This window comes from Chroicocephalus ridibundus, chromosome 1 (assembly GCF_963924245.1).
Source record: "Chroicocephalus ridibundus chromosome 1, bChrRid1.1, whole genome shotgun sequence".
NCBI lineage: Eukaryota > Metazoa > Chordata > Aves > Charadriiformes > Laridae > Chroicocephalus > Chroicocephalus ridibundus.
In genome coordinates, this window is record NC_086284.1 from 6,153,909 (window position 1) to 6,173,436 (window position 19,528).

At 43.7% G+C, this 19,528-nt stretch overlaps 1 protein-coding gene across 2 annotated transcripts in view; it reads left to right on the forward strand.

Annotated features, from left to right (window-relative positions):
* Nucleotides 1-208: 208 nt before the first annotated feature.
* Nucleotides 209-19,528, forward strand: part of NARS2 (asparaginyl-tRNA synthetase 2, mitochondrial) — a 59,777-nt gene continuing 40,457 nt past the window's right edge. For both annotated transcript variants that reach the window (XM_063326432.1, XM_063326423.1), the window contains exons 1-6: nt 209-387; nt 3,504-3,613; nt 4,497-4,617; nt 5,249-5,389; nt 9,225-9,305; nt 18,709-18,809. In XM_063326432.1, the coding sequence (XP_063182502.1) occupies nt 265-387; nt 3,504-3,613; nt 4,497-4,617; nt 5,249-5,389; nt 9,225-9,305; nt 18,709-18,809 (677 nt within the window). In that variant the 5' untranslated portion in view covers nt 209-264. The remainder of the gene's footprint in view (nt 388-3,503; nt 3,614-4,496; nt 4,618-5,248; nt 5,390-9,224; nt 9,306-18,708; nt 18,810-19,528) is intronic.

Genomic DNA, 19,528 nt, shown 5'->3' on the forward strand with positions numbered 1-19,528 from the left:
ATCCCTTCACACCCCGCCATGAGAATTCCTCCCCCCGACCCACCCGCCGCGGACTACATTTCCCGGCAGCGTTTGCGCTCCAGGGAGGCGGAAAAGGCGGTGCTCTCCCCGTTCCGATTGGCTCGCTGGGGCTGTCCCCCCGGCGGCCATTGGGTGAGGCCGTCACGTGAGGCGGCGGCGGGCGCGTCGCCTCACGGGAGCGGTGCGGGAGCGGGCGGGATGAGGCTGGGCTGCCGGAGGGAGCAGGCTCGCTAGGCCTCCGCCATGCTGGGGGTCCGGGGCGGGTGGCAGGCCCTTCGCCACTGCTCCTCCCTGCCTCGGGCGGTGCGGCTACGGGTCCGCGAAGCGTTGGGGGCCCGGCAGCCGGTTGGCGAGGTTAAAGTGCAGGTGTGTGGCCGGGAGGTCGGGGTGTGCCCGGTGATGACCCGGCCCAGCGCTTCAGCCGAAGGGAGAGGAGCTGGAGCGGCGTGGGCCACGCCGGTTCCGCTACCCGTGCCTTAGGGAGAAAAGCTAGAACCTCTGCAGCGTGATTTACTAAACTTACTGATCTCTTTTGCAGTCTCTAGAGGCAGCTCTCACTGTATGTGTTCAGTTTGCCCTTGTGATATCAGGTATGAAGCTTTGGAGGTACTCGGGGTATGTGCAGGGAAAGACGTGCTGTAGTGGGTTATACTGAACTGTGCTCTGTCCGGTTTTGGTATTATCACCTGTTTTGGTTTGGGAGAGTGAACAGAGTGAACCTCTGTGCTGTTTTTAAAAATTTGCCTTAGGTCTCGTTCCACATCTAGGTTTATAGCAGTGTCGGGTAAAGACAGTGATAACAGTCTCATTGATGTTCATGTCTGGCTCCTGTTTTGAATCAAAGTAGAGTGGGATAAATTGGCTTTTTAGTAATGGAGCTTTTCCCCTTTTTTTCCTCAGTGCAGGGTTGTGAGCAGCCATGTTTTTTGGTGTTCCTGATTGACAGAGCAGTGGTTGCAAGAACATAGTCCCTGTTTTATTGCAAGGCCCTTGGCTAGAACTGTGCAGTTAGTATTTCTGGATCTGTAAAGGACTGGGGTGCTTAGTGACAGTTTTAAACTAAACTGAAAGAAGGTAGATTTAAAAGGAAGAAATTCTCTACAATGCGGGTTCTGAGACACTGGGACAGGTTTCCCAGAGAAGCTGTGGCTGCCTCATCCCTGGAGGTGTTCAAAGCTAGGTTGGATGGGGCTTTGATCAACCTGGTCTTATGGAAGATGACCCTGCCCGTGGCAGGGGGTTGGACCTTTGAAGGTCCCTTCCAACCCAAACCATCCTGTGATTCTGGTGGCGCAAAAATCAGTTTGTAGCACACTGGTATTCCTGCACACATGTAGATGAACCCTAATAAGGTAGGAAGAAGCTCATCCAGCACAGATGCTTTTCGGCTGTAGCGTTATGAATAACGCAAGCTGTAATAAGCTGATGCTTAAATTGGCAATACCCCTTCTTTTTTTGCCCCAGTTCCTTGCTGCTTTGTTGCTCTTCCCCTGTGCTGGCAAAATTTTTTTTTACAGTAAAGTGGGTTGGGGACCTGGTCTGGCTTAAATCTAGCCTTATTATGGCCATGTTATTGGAATGTGCAGTCTGGTCTGAGTCGGGGTTGTCTCTAAATGTTGCTTCTGGTATGGTGTAAAGTGGTCAAAACCATGCTGCCACAGCCTCTGCTGCTCCAGTACAAGCCTGAGGATATGCTCATATTTCCTATTGCAGGATGCAAGACTCATCTCCTTATTTGACAGATCCCAGAACAGCCTAATGAGGTGGAAAAAAAGCTCTTGAGAATGTTTCTTTGTTCAGGGGTTTTGTGTGTTTTGTTAAGGAGCGCTTATGAGGAAAGAAAGAAGAACATCTGCCATTATACATTAAAATCATCCATCAAGTATAACGTGTATGTGACACATTCTGGGGATTTACTGGAATACAGAGGGTAGGCGCAACAGCTTCAGGTGTGTTATTGTATGAAATACCTTTTAAACACCTGTTGCTGTAGCCGTAAGAATATGAGGATGCCCAAATGATCAGACTTCAGTTTTAAACTCTTGTTCTTAGTTCTTGCCTCAGGTAGAACACCCTGCACCTGTCTGAAATTGTGAGGCTGGAGCAAAAGGTGAAGTTTCTTTAATCAATAGGTTTATGGCTTTAAAATCCTCCATAGCTTTTGTATGCAGTTGTTCTCCCCCTGTTATACAAGCCTGTGTAATGCCTTGTCTATGGTCATGTTGTAGTTTTAAGAATGCTTTACTTTTGGTACTGTTAAATTCTTGCAGTTTGTTCAGTCTAGACAACAGAAGTAAATGAATTCACATTGGTTTGTCTGGTATAAAATCCATAAAGCACTTTTGCAGTCTGAAGTCATTGGAGCTGCTTGGGCACTTACAGTTAAGCAAAAGATAAAACTGATTGGATAAAAAGCAGTTTGGTTGTGTAATCAGCATTGTTCTTGGTTGTTCTCTACGGCATTATTATAAGATGAGCCGGAAGGTCCCCAGGGGATAGTTTTGCTTTTGAGGGCAGCTTTGTCTCGGCTCTTGTGAGCTGGGAAGCAGCTAAGGAAGTTAAATTTTTGGATGCTGTTGCTTTTGCTTGGTGCTGTGGTACTGACTTAAATTTAAATTTCTTTTTAACGGAAATGTTATTTCATATTTAAAAGCTCAAGGCATTATCCTGACATGTACATGGTCAGTTCTACTGTTTTGCTGTTGCAAAGAACTTCTGTGTTACTCTTTTAATTCTTTTAGTCAAACTGGACAAGAACGCTTCTAGATTTTTTTTTTTCTTATTATTTCTTTTTCCATGGGGACAGTGTAGCAGTCTTGATTTTGAGGTGTAAGGAGAAACATCCAAAATTGTCAGGGCATTAGTTTTGATTTTTGTCTTGCGTGAATATGTAGGTTTTTTACCTGAGTCTATTTGCCGCAGCATCATTGTTTTAGCAGTCCAATGACTTAGGGCATGTAAACAACTAGTGAACAAACTTCAGTTGGAACCTTCCTACAGGTGATAACAGCAACAAAAATTGGTACTAAAAATCATCAAAACAGTCTTGAGTGTGTCATCGTAAAGAACTACGCATTACCGGTCTCTTCTGTTGCAGTAAGAAGTGTTTTGAAGGAACATCACTACTAATATGTACTTTGCTAAAATGCTTTTCATCTTCAGAGCACTTTGCTGCTTTCCATGTTCTCAGCTCCCCAGAGGCACAGGTAGATTTTAGTTATCCCTGCTGTACTCGGGAGGGGAGTTGATATCTCTGCCTAAGGATTTGTTCCTTTTTGCTTTGAAGTCAATAAAAAAACTGACGCTGATGACAATTTTTTAATTATATTTTCTTTTTGTTGCCCCTAAAGAGATATTTCCTTTTATTTCAATAAGAAGTTGAAATAGGCTTGAAGCAGCTTGTCCAGCTCAGCTGGAAGAGGAGCATAACTACACTGAGTCTTTGCCAAGAAATAACAAATTTCTTTTTCTTTTACCTCTAGGGGTGGGTCCGCTCTGTCCGATCCCAGAAGGAAGTTTTGTTCCTGCATATAAACGATGGGAGTTCTCTGGAAAGCCTCCAGGTGGTTGCTGATCCCAGCCTGGAAGATAGGTTGGTCAATTTGAGATACCTGGAGAAATATCTGTGTTGATCAGTGCTTGGAGGGGTCTGCTCAGGCCTCCTTCCCTGTCCCAGTGAGTCACCATGCTGCTGGTTGAACCCCCAGCACTTAGCACCTGACTATGGGAAAGGTGCTACTGTGGTCTGGAGGTCACTGGATGTGTTTTTTTAGGATGGAGAGTGTCCGTCTACTCTGTTCCCACTTACTTGAGGCCTTGTGGTTCAGACGCTTGTCCTGTGAGATTAATTTGGACCACATTTTCGTTAACAGCTGTAGCAGCACGGGCATTCTGGGCTACTGTTGGACTTGCTTGGAAATCACACAACATAGCCAGGGATGACTGTCCCCCAGGTTTTTGGAGGGCGCTGTTGCTATTCCCATAACAACTTGAGGGCTGGCTTGTTAGGCACACCCCCTAAATAGGTGTTCCTGTTCTATTATAAGAAGATAATAAAATAATGCAGTTGTTTTACAGCTTCATCTTGTTTGTTTCTCTTGATTGTTCTTTGGGCTAGGATTGGGAGTTTCGTCATGATCCAGGAAACTTTTCCACATAACTTGATTATTTTTTAAAACTTTTTTAATTATTATTTTTTTCTATAAGCCTGGTTTGTCCCCATCGATAGCCCCTTCTAATAAAAGCTGCTTCCCCTCACTTGCCCAACACTCCTTTCTTGTCCTAAAATCTTCAGCTTTGTGAATCCATTCACGTTTCCACCTATGCACTTAATAATCTTTCATCAGTTAAGTTTTATGGCTACAGTATCTCTTATGATCTCAAGTGGTCCAGGTAAATTAACAGGAATCTCTTCTGAATGTAGTTGACTTTCAATCAGTTCCTAGTTAAGCTGTTGTTTTTTCTTGGCTTCTTAGAGACCTGACTTTTGGAAGCGCAGTGGAAGTGCGAGGAAAACTGGTCAAAAGTCCTCATAAGAACCAAAACATGGAGCTGAAAGCTGAAACCATCCGTGTGGTGGGACCTTGTGATACTTGGGTATGTCACTGCACCAGGGATCCAACTCGTAGGACCACTTTGGGAATTAATTTCAAAAGGTCCAAGTATCCAGCAAAGCATGCTTCAAACTGTATTTTCTCTTAAGCCTGAGTGCTCCTGCAGGCTTTGATTTGTCAGTGGTGTCTATAGGGTATGGAAACATAGGATCACCATGAAAGCTTTCTTCGGAGGTAGAGCTTTTCTGTGTGGAAGCTGGCACACATGCTGCCAGCTAAGAGTGCGCCTTTGTCCCACCCTGAAGCGGTTACCTGTGCCAGGTGGTTTACCTGGTAAGTCTGGCTGGATACGAATTGGAGAACCAGTGGGACTGGCAAAACGCTCCAGATTGTGCAGGTGGAAGAACCGTTATCTGCCACGGGCACGTTTGGAAGCAGCTTGCTATTGCAGCGGTGAGATGAATAGTTCAAGGGGGCTCGACATCCAAAAGATGGAGCATTTCAGAGGGCTGCTACCTTCTCTTGTGTTATGCAAAATATCTAGATATGCAAAAACATCTAGTTCTTCTCTGGATTGAGTTTTAGTAGGCAGAGATGGTATTCCATGGATAGCAATAAAACTGTATTGACTCCAAGTTCTCATCCTCTTATTTTTCTTGCATTGTTATTTTCAGCTGTTCCCCCTGAAAATGAAGGAGAGGCACCCGCTGGAGTATGTCCGACAGTTCCCTCACCTGCGATGCAGAAACAACACGCTTGGCTCCCTCTTGAGAATCCGCAGTGAAGCCACTGCAGCCATCCACTCATTCTTCCAGGTAGTCCCTTCTGTACCGAGCCTTATGTGTAAAAAACACTCCCCCAGTTTGGCTTCGCGGGAGCATGTCAGGAGGGAAGGAGCCTGATGTCTTGACTGCAGGGTATAGATTTTGGACATGGTGGTTTTCTTTCCAGGCCTGGACCTGACTGAAGCCTTGGCCAGGCTGTTGCTTATGATCAGATTAGCACATCTGTGGTCTTGTTAGCATCTTCCCACCCATTTCCTGTTAGTTATTTTATCCCTTTCACTAGGTTGCAGTATAATTGCTGCGAGTGTGTGTGGTCTGTGGAACACAACATAATATGGCGTTGAGTAACCCATCCTCAGCAGTGACCTTACGGTCCTTGGACACAAGCTTCCTCCCACGCGGAAAAATCTGTGATGCAGGGAAAGCTACTGACAAACTGACTCAGAGCTTCAGTGAATTAACTCTGATTCCAGATGCTATATTGAGACCATGGGATTTCATGAAAAGAAAGGTAGCAAGTCCTCTAGCACACCGGAGTCATTTCTTTTAAGGTAGCAAGTCCTCTAGCACACCTGAGTTGTTTCTTTTAAAGCTTTCGTTGAAATAAACATGGTTTAGTTTGGATAAACTGGCTTTAGTTTGAGTAGAATCATATTCAGAGCATTCTGATTACAAAATTCATATGTAGTAATTAATGTGACACAAAGAACAGGTCAGAATTGTTGAGATGGAATTTCTGGTCCTGAGTACGCTGCTATTTTTCGCCTGCAGGGGCAAAGAAGACTTGCTTGCTTCAAGAGTTATCTGAATGGAATTGCATGGTATTTAGAAGATTAGTTATATTTTTTTTTAAGAGCTTAATGGAGATACTGTGTCAAGTAAAGCTGCTGGTGGTGTCAGTATTTTGCCAGCTCATGAGACAGAACTCAACTCTTGTTGGGAATCAGACAGACTGAGAGAGTTGGGGTTGTTCAGTCTGGAGAAAAGAAGGCTCCGAGGAGACCTTATAGTGGCCTACCAGTATCTTAAGGGGGCCTACAAGAAAGCTGGAGAGGGACTTTGTAGGATGTCGGGTAATGGTAGGACTAGAGGGAATGGATTAAAACTAGAGATGGGACAATTCAGACTGGACGTTAGGAAGAAGTTCTTCACCACGAGGGTGGTGAGACACTGGAACAGGTTGCCCAGAGAGGTGGTGGAAGCCCCATTCCTGGAAGTTTTTAAGGCCAGGCTGGACGGGGCTCTGAGCAACCTGGTCTAGTGGGAGGTGTCCCTGCCCAGGGCAGGGGGGTTGTAACTAGATGATCTTTAAGGTCCCTTCCAACCCTAACAATTCTATGATTCTGTGATCGGGCTTTGCTGGTGTCGCGCCGCTAGATGGCATTGCCCACAACAATTTGTGATTTCAAACCTGCGCAAGGGAGCCATCCGAGATACAAACCAACCTGTTATTCTGACAAAGGCTTTACTTCTCCAAATGGACTCCAGCTCAGACTCTGACATATCTTCCTGTTTAAAATACTCAAGAGCTGAGCAGTATTAAAAAAAATAAAGTAACATTAATTTAGCAGCAGCAGCTACACTAAAGTTAATTTTAAAGGGATAGGGAAGATTTGGTCCCAGATCTGATGTTTGTGAATGCTTGTGTCACAACTCTGCTGGTACCAGGAATGTCTGTGGTTTGCTCCATTTCTGATGGAAGGAAAGCAGTCTTTTTAAATTGCCACTTACATCATCCCAAGAATATTGTGACTTCCAACTTGACAATGTCAGAACCAATGATAACTAGAAAGAATAATCAGAGTGTTTTCACTGTGCAAAGCTGTAAAGAGCTTAATGCTGAAAGAAAATAAATGGGGTTTTTGTATACACATGGAAAATTAGGTAGACTCTCTGTAACTTTAAAAACTTTTTTTTTTGCCTATTCATTTCCAGCAGTGAATGTCTAATTCCAAATGCCTTTGGTTTGGATGCTGAAGGCTAAAATGTGATCTTTAAATCTTCTCCTGAGTGTTGTGGTCTGTGTGGGATAGGAACATTGTTCCTAGGCACAGTGAAATGGTTGCAATGTGAATGGCAACCTCCGCTTTGCACATTAACTAACTTCCAGGTTTGCCAGAGCCAGTAATGTGACCTGATGTATTTTAGGAGCTTTTATAAGGGGATCTACACAAGAGGTTTTTATGGGATTCTCATCTTTCAGACCTGTGTGGTTCACATCCCTTTCCAAAGCATGTAAGGAGTCTTCTGTGTGAAATGTGCTTCTTTCTTCATACAGTGGCAGCGGTTGCTATAATTTAGACAACTTTCCAAAACCTCATGTAGGGTTTGGAGGCCGCATGACCAGCACGTCTCTAAAGTATGCATGGGATTGTGGCAGAGACCTGCATTTTTGTATTGTTAGGCTAAAACTGCCCTCCCTGGGCAAAGAAAATAGTTCTGGCTCCAAAACTTCTTTCCGTGTAGTAACTGGATCTCGGTGAGGAGCTCCTGCTGGGTGCTCAGCAAGCCAAGGTCTTTGCACCAAGGTAGCCTAGAGCTGACTACAGGGACTTTGCTCCCTCTTGTTCCTGTTATGGTACTTCCACAAAATGCATTGCATGTCCATAGGAACTCTTTGGTCCAAACTAATTTCAGTTTGATTCTCAGGATGGCCAGTAAATACTGCTCCTGTTGTCTTAGCCTTTTAACTAGCTAGCATTAAGGACCAGGACCTGTCACAAATGGTTGATTTATATTATTGTGGTAAAAGCTGTGAAACTAAACATTTGCTTTTTTATGGGTTTTTTTTATTAGTCTTTTGTGTAAATAGACAATGGGTTAGGCTACATCATTGCCTATATTGTCGTAATACTGTCACACCCTGATTTTAAAGGGACTCCCTTTGTACTAGACATTATAGTGATGCCAGAGAAAACAAATCCTTATTCACAGCTGAAATCAGCTAGTTCCAGGTTCTGGTTCACCTTGACGTGCATAGGTGTGATCTCTGTGCTCCACCAGTGATCTGTGTAGTGAAACCAGTTTGGAAGCTGACGCTTAGTAGAGTTCTGCTCCTGATTTTGCCTCTAACATGCCGTATGGGATTGTCTGAGGTCTGCTTGATGTACGCATCCACTGAAAATTGGGTTGCAGCTGGTTTAAAAGCCTATGGCTGCACTGCAGAGAAACCCAGAGAATAGGGGCTCCTTCTTCATGCAGCCTTCTGCTTTCCAAGGCCTCTGCTGGCTGTGTGAGCGGGTAATTCTCCAGGTACCTAGAAGGTGACCAAGCCAGGGTATAGTCCATCTCTTAAAATCAGTTTGACTTTGATATCTGAGAAGATGTGAGGTGGGACGGACATTTTCACGGTGATTGGGTGGTTTTTAAGGTCTCTCTCGCATGCAGTATGTGATTTCTGTCATCTAACACACTTGATCATTTCTCTTAGTGGAGAACACTAAGAGAGTGTCCTCTGCCTAACCACCAGCTTCCAAAAAGCTGGAAGAAACTGAAGTGTTGAGGCTGTAGGGGTGAATTTGATGGAAACTGCCCAAAAATATAAAAATACTGGAGGAGGTGAGAAGAAAGGGCAAAGGTGTGAAGATGGGCAGTTGCAAACACCCATAGCAATGGCATAAATCTTATTTCTTTATGAAACGTGGAGGAAAAAGCACAAGTAGTAAATATTGATTTGTAAATCATGCTAGCGTTTAATTAGTCCTCTGTCTTTGTCCCGGTAAGGCAGAAGTTGCCTAAAGGAGTACATATGCCGTACTGGTTGGGGGCTAATAGCTGTGTTATAATGTGTGCTGGTTGATGTCATCCTTGAAGCTGACATTTGATATCTTTAGCTAGTTGACTTTTGGTGTTCTGTTTGTTCCAGGATAATGGCTACGTGCATATTCATACTCCCATAATTACATCAAATGACTGTGAAGGTGCCGGGGAACTCTTTCAAATTGAGGTAAGTTGGGTTTCATTAAGTTTGTTTTGATTTTTGCTTGCGGAGCAATTCTGGAGTTACCGAAGGCTAGAGGAAATGCTTGTCTTTACAAAACCTTTCCTTTATGTACTTCTGTGATTATGTTTTTAATATAGCAGTCCTTTGCTTCAACTAGTAATTCAGACAGAGTTAAGCAGATGCATTACTCTGGTTTATTGCTGTTTTGTGCATTAATGAGCACCTTTTATACTGATGAGTTTTGTCTATCCATGGTGCTGTGGAAAAGTTTACAAAGAACAACAGAGGGAGATGGAACATGTTATCATCACATCTTTCTGTTTACTAAGAGCCTAAGAGATGGGATGGGACATCCAGGACCGCCTACTAGACACAAAGATTTATTACCTTTGAAATGAAGAATATAATTCACCATGAGGTAACTCCTTAAAAGAAAGTCAGCAATACCTAAAACTCCTTTTCACCATATTCCTCTCTACAAGCTACTCCCGTTGTACATCAGAATTCTCCCCCAATATTGCCAAGTCCATCCATCCACCAAATTACTGACACAATCCACCATTATATAAAGTACTTCACACCTTGGGTCAAATCCTCCTCTGAAACTTAAATGCAGCTATAACTACTAAAAATATTCTTAACCCCCACATCCATGAATCATAAGAAATTCCATCTGCCTTTTATACTTCTGTATTTGAAATTCACTCTTCTGTCTCAGACAATTACATCCATTGCCACTTATGCTTACTGGCTCCAGCCTTGCTGGTGAATCCATCTGTAAGCAAAAGAAAAACTGTTGAGGTAGCAGTTGCTTGCTGCGGGATCACGTACGTCTTCCACTCTCTGCACGGCCTTGTGACAAAAAGCCTCCGTGTTCTGGTTCTTCAGGATCTCGAGGTCTAACCTGTACTACTAGTGATTCCCTTCCAGACAAGTACACGTAGCTCAGCTTTTTGCTTGCTGGGACAATAGAGTTTGATTAGCTAAACTAAATGGTTCCTGTTTAATTGAGATCCCTTAATGCTACCAAAGGTTCGTTCCAGGCTGTTGCATGCAAATTAAGATGTGAAAACAAGTGACACTTAATGATGAGAACATTATACAGTTTGCAGCTGTACAGTGTATTGCGTCTTTGGTACAAATTGTATCCACTTGAAAGCTGTAAAGGATGCAGGACTACAGCGTAGGTGGCTGGTAGTAGCAGAAGCACGGATGCAAATGTTGATTGAGGTGCTAAACTGTGAGGCTGAAGCTTGTGTAAACTGGATCTTAACTAAATGCATAGGTCAAGGCAAATTTCTTGGTCTCTCTCCAGTGTGATTGCTTAGTGTAAATAATACCTGTCTTGGAGAAATGTAATGACAGCTGTGCTTGAAAGGTGTGGCGTAAATGCCAAGGCAGATCCCACAAGTAAAGGGCTTCAGAAACACACTTGCTGGTGGGAAGTGGAAGTTCTCCCTGACTTCCTGTTTCTTCTTTGAGCACTGCTTCATTGTCTGGCCTAATTTAGGACTTGGTTTTGTTTCTGCAAAGCTCTGTTCAGAATTGGTCACGGCAAGCAGAGATCCAAGACCACTTGTTATCCCGCCGTGACCAGTTCACTCCACTGGAGCAGTGACACTGTTTCTTGAGAGCAGAAATCTGGGGAAGATTAAGCCTTCCTTGGGCTGTGCATGTGAAGCTGTCAGACATAAAAATAAGGGTGACATAAGGGTGTCAGACGTAAAAATACAGGTGTGATATTCGCAGCAAACCCAGAATCTCTATCTGCTTTTAATCAAACCAAGCATCAACGCATTCCCTATCTGCTGTATTCACTCACCTTTAAACTAGCCCTTAATTCACTGCTTGCATGGGCCAAGGGAAAAAATAAATTCCCGTTTCTCTTATATTTGAGCAGTAGCCAAGAATTACGGTGATGGGAATCAGTGAAAGCATCCTGCAAATTAGATTCTTCAATTTAAATCCTGTAGTTAAAGTTTTAAGACCTGTCCTCCGGTTGCAACCAGAACATAAATTGGTCTCCTATTGCTCCTGAATTTGTAGTAGTTACAGCACGCCTGCTGCTTGCAGGTTGGGTTTTCTGCCCTTTTTATTTTTTTTCTTTAGCTCCTTTGGGCGGTGTATAAAACTGATAATGTCTCCAGTTTAGCTGTCCTGCTGCAGGTGAATTAAGTTGACAATTTTGGTTGAGTAGCCTTTCGGACCCAAGTAGAGGCTGCTTTTGCACCCCCTGTGAACCATCGCCTTTTAGTAGCTGTCTTCTCCCGACTGGCAGAATTTTAATCCTCTGACTAATGTCTGGTGGCTGCTCGGGCCCGTGCATTCTTTGGAAATGGTGGAAAGTGAAGAGGGTAGGAATCTGTTTTTACATGAGACTTGAAAAGATGGGGAAAAAAATATCTTGAGTTAGAAGGAAAAAGCTTTTTGAAGGCATATGATCTCTGATTCCTAGGCTTCTTAATCCTGTAGGATTTGTGATTGTTTATATGTTCAGCTTCCTCATTATCTTTGTTTGGTTTTCGTCACGCCAATTAGTGTGTACGTAGCTTTGGTGGGATGTTCTCATACTTGGGATGGGAGTCGCTTCTCTTTCTGCTCAGCAAATCAGTTTGGCTAAATATTTTTAAAATGAAGTACTGTAACAGCAAAAAGAGCGGTAAGCAGAGGAGATTTTAAAAAATAAATAAATCACATAATGGTAGGAACTCCAGAGAAATCTTTTGCTCTTGAGGCTTTTTATATCTGAAAAGTGTAGGTTTGAGAAGCTTGAGAAGAAAATGCCAGAAGTGTGAGAACAGCCAGGCAGTCCCCAGCCCACATGGAGAACATCAGCAACACCAGCTTGTGGATTTCTGCCCCTTTGACGGTGTCTGCCTTTGGTGGAAGCCTGGAGGGGGGGAAGCGTTGTGCTGCCTTCTTTAAAGTAAACTTACTGAAAATGCCAAAAGAGCTTTTAATATTGAAAGCTGGGCTTTAGTTGAATGCAAAGTAGAACGAAGTAATTTTTGAAATGAGGAGAACTCAGATCAGCAGGCTGAGATGGCCCTTTTAGTTTTATTTTAATTTAATCTGAGAATAATTCCTCTGTACCGTCTCTCTCGGCACCTTAGGGCAGATTCTTTCCTCACATTTTTCTTTTTTTCTTCTGAAGTCTAAAATACTTAGCAGCTTTGTATGTTGCAAGAAACTTTACACAGTCTCCCCTTCTGGGGCTGCTTCCTAGGAAATCTGCCTTTCTTTTGTCTTTGTGACCCGACTGCACGTCTGTTCCCGGCTATTTTCAGTAGCCTCCCACCCTGTCTGCAGTGTTGAAGGCTCCCTGCTTTCTGGGTCTCATGCTCTGTCTTTTTCGCTTTGCTCCCTGGCAAATCTCCTTGTTTGACTGCCCTCAGCTGCTGTGGGAGAAGGTGGAGGCTCCTTTGTGCTCTGGAAGAGTCTTTCTGGCCTAAGACACTCCAGCTGGTATGATGAGGGCCTGGGCATCTGCTTTCCCTGCTGCCCAGCCACAGCCTTTTAAAAGAACTCGGCGTGCAATGAGTTAGAGAACACAACACAGCTGTATTGGCATTCACAGCTCTTTAAAGGAGATGTCACATGTGTTTTGTATTGCCTGTGGCCATATCCCTTCCTGGGGATGGTGGTCTATGTGTAAGGAGTGCTGCGCTCTACCTGTTGGCTCCAGCAGAAGTAATACTTGTTATATATCAGGCTTGTCTCTCCCCACACACATACCTTATTGCCTGGGTGTTTGACTGAGCTCTGGGTCCGGATCAGGCTGTTTCATAGAATCACAGAATGGTTCGGGTTGGAAGGGACCTTAAAGATCATCTAGTTCCAACCCCCCTGCCCTGGGCAGGGACACCTCCCACCAGCCCAGGTTGCTCCAAGCCCCGTCCAACCTGGCCTTGAACCCCTCCAGGGACGGGGCATCCACAGCTTCTCTGGGAAACCTGTTCCAGTGCCTCACCACCCTCACAGCAAAGAATTTCTTCCTGATATCTAATCTAAATCTCTGTAAACCTGAAAAATCATCCAGATGTTGTTCTTACCTAAAATGTGTCCAGAGATCAGAGGTGGTATGGTGTTTGGTTTTTTTGCCACCTGCTCACAGTAGTGAATGGAAAAGTTTCTAGGTCTCTGAAGGGTGCAAGTACCTGGCTATGCCTACTGCGGAGCCAGAAATACATGCCTGCTGCTGAAGATGCAGAAACTTACTCCTACCTTTCTTTGGTACTGCTGAAAAATAGCATTGTCGGCACCAAGGAAAGCTGGGATGTGCTGGGGAGAATCACAGTTAGATGCAACAGTATTAGTGTCTGTCAGGTGTTTCCACTTCAGAGATGCATCATGGTCTGGGAGGCAACCAGTCCCTGGGAGACTGGGACTTCAGAGAGGTGCTCAGCAAGGATGTGGGGGTAAGCTGGAACTGAGCTGAGGGGGGGCTTGCTCTTGCCTTTTCTGGATCTCCAAGTTTCTGCTCCTTCCTACCTGCTTCATCTCTGCCTGTAATTCCAGTCCATATTTATGAGATGTTTGTCTCAGCAGAACCGGCTGCTGTTGCCCAATGCAAGTCCAACTGATCAGAATTAGGACTGGAATTGCAAGGAGGACTTCTTGGAAGTTATGAATGTTGTAGTGGTTGTCTAAAAAGGAAAATTCAATCATGTTTATAATGGGACATCACAGGGGGCAGGTCCAGATTAGAGATGCGGTGCTATGAAGCTTCAGCAGCACGGTGTTGTGAGCCTGGGCTAGAGCTACAGCAGCAATTCCAGTTGTCTCTGATCCCTTCATGCATTTGGCTTGCATGGAGTGAAAGACGGAATCAAACCGTTTATACTCTCCTGAAGCTAATTGCCTCAAGTAGAAGTTAATACAAGGCTGACATCAAAGGGAATCATTTTAAATTAAATCATTAGACGTTTGAGGAGACGGAGAACAAAACAGGTACTAAATCCAGTTGTTCTCGTATTTAGAATGAGAATAAAAAGCCTTTGATGTTGACGTTGAATCCTAGTATGTTTATAGCACGTTTACTCTGAGACATCAGGATGCTTCATGCAGACTCCCCCTCCCTCTTTCCCTATTTTTTGGGGCAGTTTTTGACTAGGGAATGGAGAGGACTTGAAAGCAAACACATTATTCCCTCCTCATCCTTTATCAAGCAGGTATTTTGGGGTTGGGAAGTTGGAGAAAAGTCCATCTAATTGAAATAAAAGCACCACAGTGTTGTCGCTTCATTCTGCTAGTCATGAACATGAAAAACAATCTCTCCCAGTGTCAGCAGTGAAGGGATAATATCACCTACTATTTATTATTTGTCTTCTGCCAGTGACTGGTTTTGTTTGTTATGAAGAAGCAAGCTTGATCTGAAAGGCTGAGCATAAATCTGGGGCACAGGCACTTGAAAACATTGGCCTCATCCTGTGCTTGGATGTTTAAAGTGGAGGAACCACCTCTGGTGGGTTAGTCAATATTTATTTGTACATGTGAAATGTGAAGTTGCTAATTATGGGACACCTCCTTGCTGAAGGTGTCCCTTCTGAAGGAAAAGGAGGCATTACATTTTTCCCTCTGTAGCAAGTGGATGATGAGACACTGGCCCAGGTTGCCCAGAGAGGTGGTGGAGGCCCCATCCCTGGAGACATCCAAGGCCAGGCTTGATGAGGCTCTGAGCAACCTGATCTAGTTGAAGATGTCCCTGCTCACTGCAGGGGGGTTGGACTAGATGGCCTTTAAAGGTCCCTTCCAACCCAACACATTCTATGATTCTATGCTTTTTGCAGCTTACAAAACCCATTTGTCAAGCTTTATGTCTCAAAATGAGGGAGAGGAAGTGGGCAACTGTGGAGAGGCGAAGTGGTGGGATGACAATGGGGCAGTAAAACTTTATCTAAGTATTGCTATGTTCACTCTTCACCTTCTCTTGGAAGCCACCCAGGAGCTGCTCGTGATTTAGACGTGCATCTCGGGATCTCTCAGTGGCCTCTCAAACTGGCTGCAGGTTTTTATAAGTCCAGTTGAGCTCTAAGACTTTCTCACACTCTTCCTCCAGTCACTCACTGTTGTGTCTATTTTCTCGTTGCCTCCCTGAGATTACATCTGATTTGAAGAATGAAAAATGACACAAAGTCATTATAAATAAATCAAGCCCCAGCTCCTGGAGACAGCTGTATCCTGTTTGTGGATTTGGGGGGAAGTGTTGAGATTTCATGGTTGATTTCTTCTGTTCTTTTCCTGCTTCCAGTCTGTCTCTTTTCTCAGTGTTTAGAAGTTGCATCCTACAGGATTAGGTGGGATTTTTCACTGGTGGAACAAGGAATGTAGCTGAACTAAGCTCGCAGTTGGAGAAGCCGGAGTGGTACATGGCTCTTCTCTTTAGTGTTCTGGCCATGAATCTGGGGCTGTGGTATGTGGATGTTTGTATGTTTATTAATATCCTTATTGTTTTTGAGCAAATACTCTGGGTTTATTTGAAGAAAACAATAGGGGCCTGCTTCTACATCCTTGGGTGTTGTTGTTTGGTTTTTTTAGAACTGCAAAAACCATGAAACAAAGGAAGCAGTCCTGGGGTTACAGCCACAAATTGTCATATTTCCATTGATCTCTGTGGAGCAAGGCAAACTTGCTCTTTTCTTTAGCTTGATGCTGTGAAGAGATAAAACTGCCTTGTGATCTGAGGTCTTTGGCAGTCTCTGTTTTATCTTTGCGATGAGCAGCAGAGCTTTTTGAGAACAAAAGCAACACCTTCCGACTCATTGAGGAAAAATGGCAGGTTGTAGAATATCAAAGGCTGGCAAACAAGCCTGAGCCTAACAACCACCTCCCTGTGACAAAGCAAGCTGGGGAGTAGGGTGGCTGCAGGCAGCGGCATGCTTAGCTGAGCTAGCAACGCTTAGCGTCACTCCTAGGAACTAGACTTTGAGAAGTGGGTATTTCAAACTTATGTCAGAAGTTTGGAAGTGAATGTAGATCAGCTTCAACGTTTCTTTTGTCTTTCTCCTAAACCTTTGACTTCTCCAAAGCTTAGGGATGATGTTGAAATATAGAAAACGCTGAAACAAAAATCTCATGGTTTTTTTTTTCAAAAGGGTTGTGACCTCTAGAAATTGTCTAATCCATCTGACTGCATTCAAACAGGGTCAGCTAGAGCAAGTTGCCCAGGACTCTGTCCTGATGAGTTTGGAATATTTCCCCAGACGGAGACTTCACAGCCTCTCTGGGCAACCTGTTTTAGTGTTTGACCACGCTTACAGTAAATAAGAAAAAGCTTATTCTTGTTTTCAGATGAAATTTGTCATGTGTCTTTTTTAAAACCTGTGCCCGTTGCCTCTTGTCCTCTCAGTGAGCACAGCTGAGTGTGGTCCTTCATTCCCTTCCGTCAGGTATTTATGCACATGGAGAAGTTTCCCCCCTTAATCTTCTCTGAACAGTCCCAGTGTTCTCAGCCTCTCCTCATATGAAAGATGCTCCAGTCTCTTAATCATCTTTGTGGCCCTTTGCTGGACTCACTCCAGTACGTCCGTGTCTCTCCTACTGGGGAGGTGAGCACTTCACCCAGCGACCTTGGTGAGTCACCAGCGCAGTGCAGAGGGGAGGGAGCCCAGCAGGCTGGTGACTTTCTTGGCCATGAGGGCTCCTTGCTGTCTTCTGGTCAGCTTGGTGGCGACCAGGGAAATGGTGAAGCACAGTCCTTACGCTCAAATGACTTCTAAAGTGCTTGACGCAGAGGTCTGCTAATTTTTCTTTTGTGCCTGTAAATTAAAAAAAAAAACCCAAAATATACCATCACTTTATTGGGACTTTTTTAGACTGTTTTTCAAAATGAAATACTGACCTTGCTAAATTTGCCATTACTCGTAGTTTTTTGTGCTTAAAATATCTGGTGACCTGAAAAAAATATGCAAAAGCTGAAATTAAACGTAGTTTGTTTTTCAGTGCGTATATAATTTCTAAGCTGTGATGTTTCCAACTCCATATAGTTTCAGTTCTGCTTTTTTTTTGAAGACTGAATAGCAAGTCTTAAGAGGCTATTGCATTCGGTTTTTGGTGTTTTTTTTTTTTTGTCTGATTCCTGTTGGTCTTTTTTGCAATGGAAACAAATTCATTTGTGCATGAAAAGCAAATAGCACTGGGTTTCAGTGTGCTAAAAGTTAGTGCACCTGACACAGAAAATACTCCTCCATTTTCTCATCAGACTTGAAATTGAATTTTGAAGGCAGTGCCGCGTGAAGCTTCGAACTTCCAAACACTGGAGATTTCTTCCTTCCCCCCCTCACCCTTCATCTTGGTAGGATATTTGGAGAGTGGGTTGATAGGCTGGCATCTTTCTTTTGTGCGTTGCTGGGCAAAATGTTCCTCAACGGATGTTCCAGAGGGATTTTCATTTTCTATGTCTGCCTTTCCCAGAAACATGGGATGTGATTTCTCTGCCCGCTCACAAACTCCTTGGTAGACAAGCCCTTCGCTATATATGTGTTACTTAACTGGGGCGCCAAAAATCAGAGGCTGCTCTGGAAAATTTTTACCATTCTTGTTCTCAGACTTGCTTGCAAAGTGGTGAATGTGTCCTTCCTGATGTTTTATTTTACGTTTTGTTACCTCCTTCCTTTCTACAACGTCATTCCTAATTCAGCTCATGGATGTTTAAACACATAAGTTACATGGTTCTTTTCTTTGAGTAAAATTTAGAGCTCCTGACATTCCCACAAGCAGAGGCAAGAGTTGAGAGTTGAAAGATTTGAAAGTTCTTCTAGCTTTTATGAACTCTGTGCTGCCTGCAAAGTTTTGGGCAGTCAAACTCCATAAAGCTGTGTCATGTTAATGAGTTAATTCCTGCCCAGCTGAACCGATAACAGCTAATTACTGGGGATCCAGTTTACAATCCCTGTTAGTTTGAGAAACATATGAAAGAACTGTGTATCCTTGCTCCGCGCTGACTGGCTCCAGCTTTGCTGGTGACACTGGGGCCACCCTTCACAAACTTGTTCGGCAAGTTGTTGTGATACCTACAACCCATGTCCTCATGAGTCACTGGAAGTAGAAGTGGGAGCTGTGGTGTTTCCCACTTAAAAATATGGTTTTTCGCTTTGCAGGCACATTATTTGCGTCGGACCCCTAGAAAGAGAAGTCCCCAAGAATGCTTTATCTTGTGGGTTTTTTTTTTTCTTAAAGTGTTTTGCTTGAATAGGTTTCAGAGCCTGTTAGCAGTCTGAGCAAAGATGGGGAACGTCGTATTACGACTTACCATGTTGTTGGATTCCATCTCAGCAGTGTTTTGGTTGAATCTCATGTAATTTCTTAAGAGAAAAAAGGGAAAATAAGCCAGGAGCTGTGCTTTTCATTCAAACACAAATACTCTTGACTTCTTGCTCCTTTTTTTTTTTTTTTTTTTTACTTACAGATGTCACATGAGACAAGGGAATCTGCGCAAAAGACTCATTTCTTCAATGTTCCTGCCTTCCTGACGGTTTCTGGCCAGCTCCATTTGGAAGTGATGGCGGGGTGAGCAAAATGAGAAGTTTTTGTCTTGATCTGTGGGATCTTCTCGGTTGGTAATTTTGCCCCGTTGATGTCCGTTAGGTATCTGCCACGTGGATGCCAGTAACAAATTGAGCAGCAGTGGCTGGGTGATGGTGTGAGAAGCCAGCCGAGGCAGGGGAAAACTAGATGGCTTTTTAAATCTGGTCTATGAACTGGTTTTAAATCCTAGGAGTCTCTTTCCACTTGCCATGGATTGGGAATATTGAATGGAGACATAATCTTTATGGGAATGGCTGTGGGATTATTGCTAATAACTGTAGTACCTGAAGTGTCTTTTTGTTGTTCACATCTGGCGTATGTCAGCAAAAAATCTTTTTCATTTTAGCTATCGCATTCCTTTCCTCTTTTCTCCTTTTTATCCCGAGCTTCCTTTTTCTGGCTCCTTCAGTCTTCCTGTTGTGTTTCTTCCTTCTGCCAATTCTCACTTCTGTTTGATGGCTTTCATATTTGATACTTTGTTCATTCTAGCCACTGCAGTGATCACAGTCAAATAGTTAATACTGACTTTCATTAAAAAAAAAAAAAAGTTGTCCTTAAGCTTTTAACTGTAATATTTCACTGAGATTGTTTGGGGTGAAAGTGTCAGTCTGACAGAGAGACAGTTCCCTTTGATTAGGGGGTTTGGTCCTCATCTACGCTGAATCTTCCCAATAAATAAACAAAATTAGTACATTAAACAG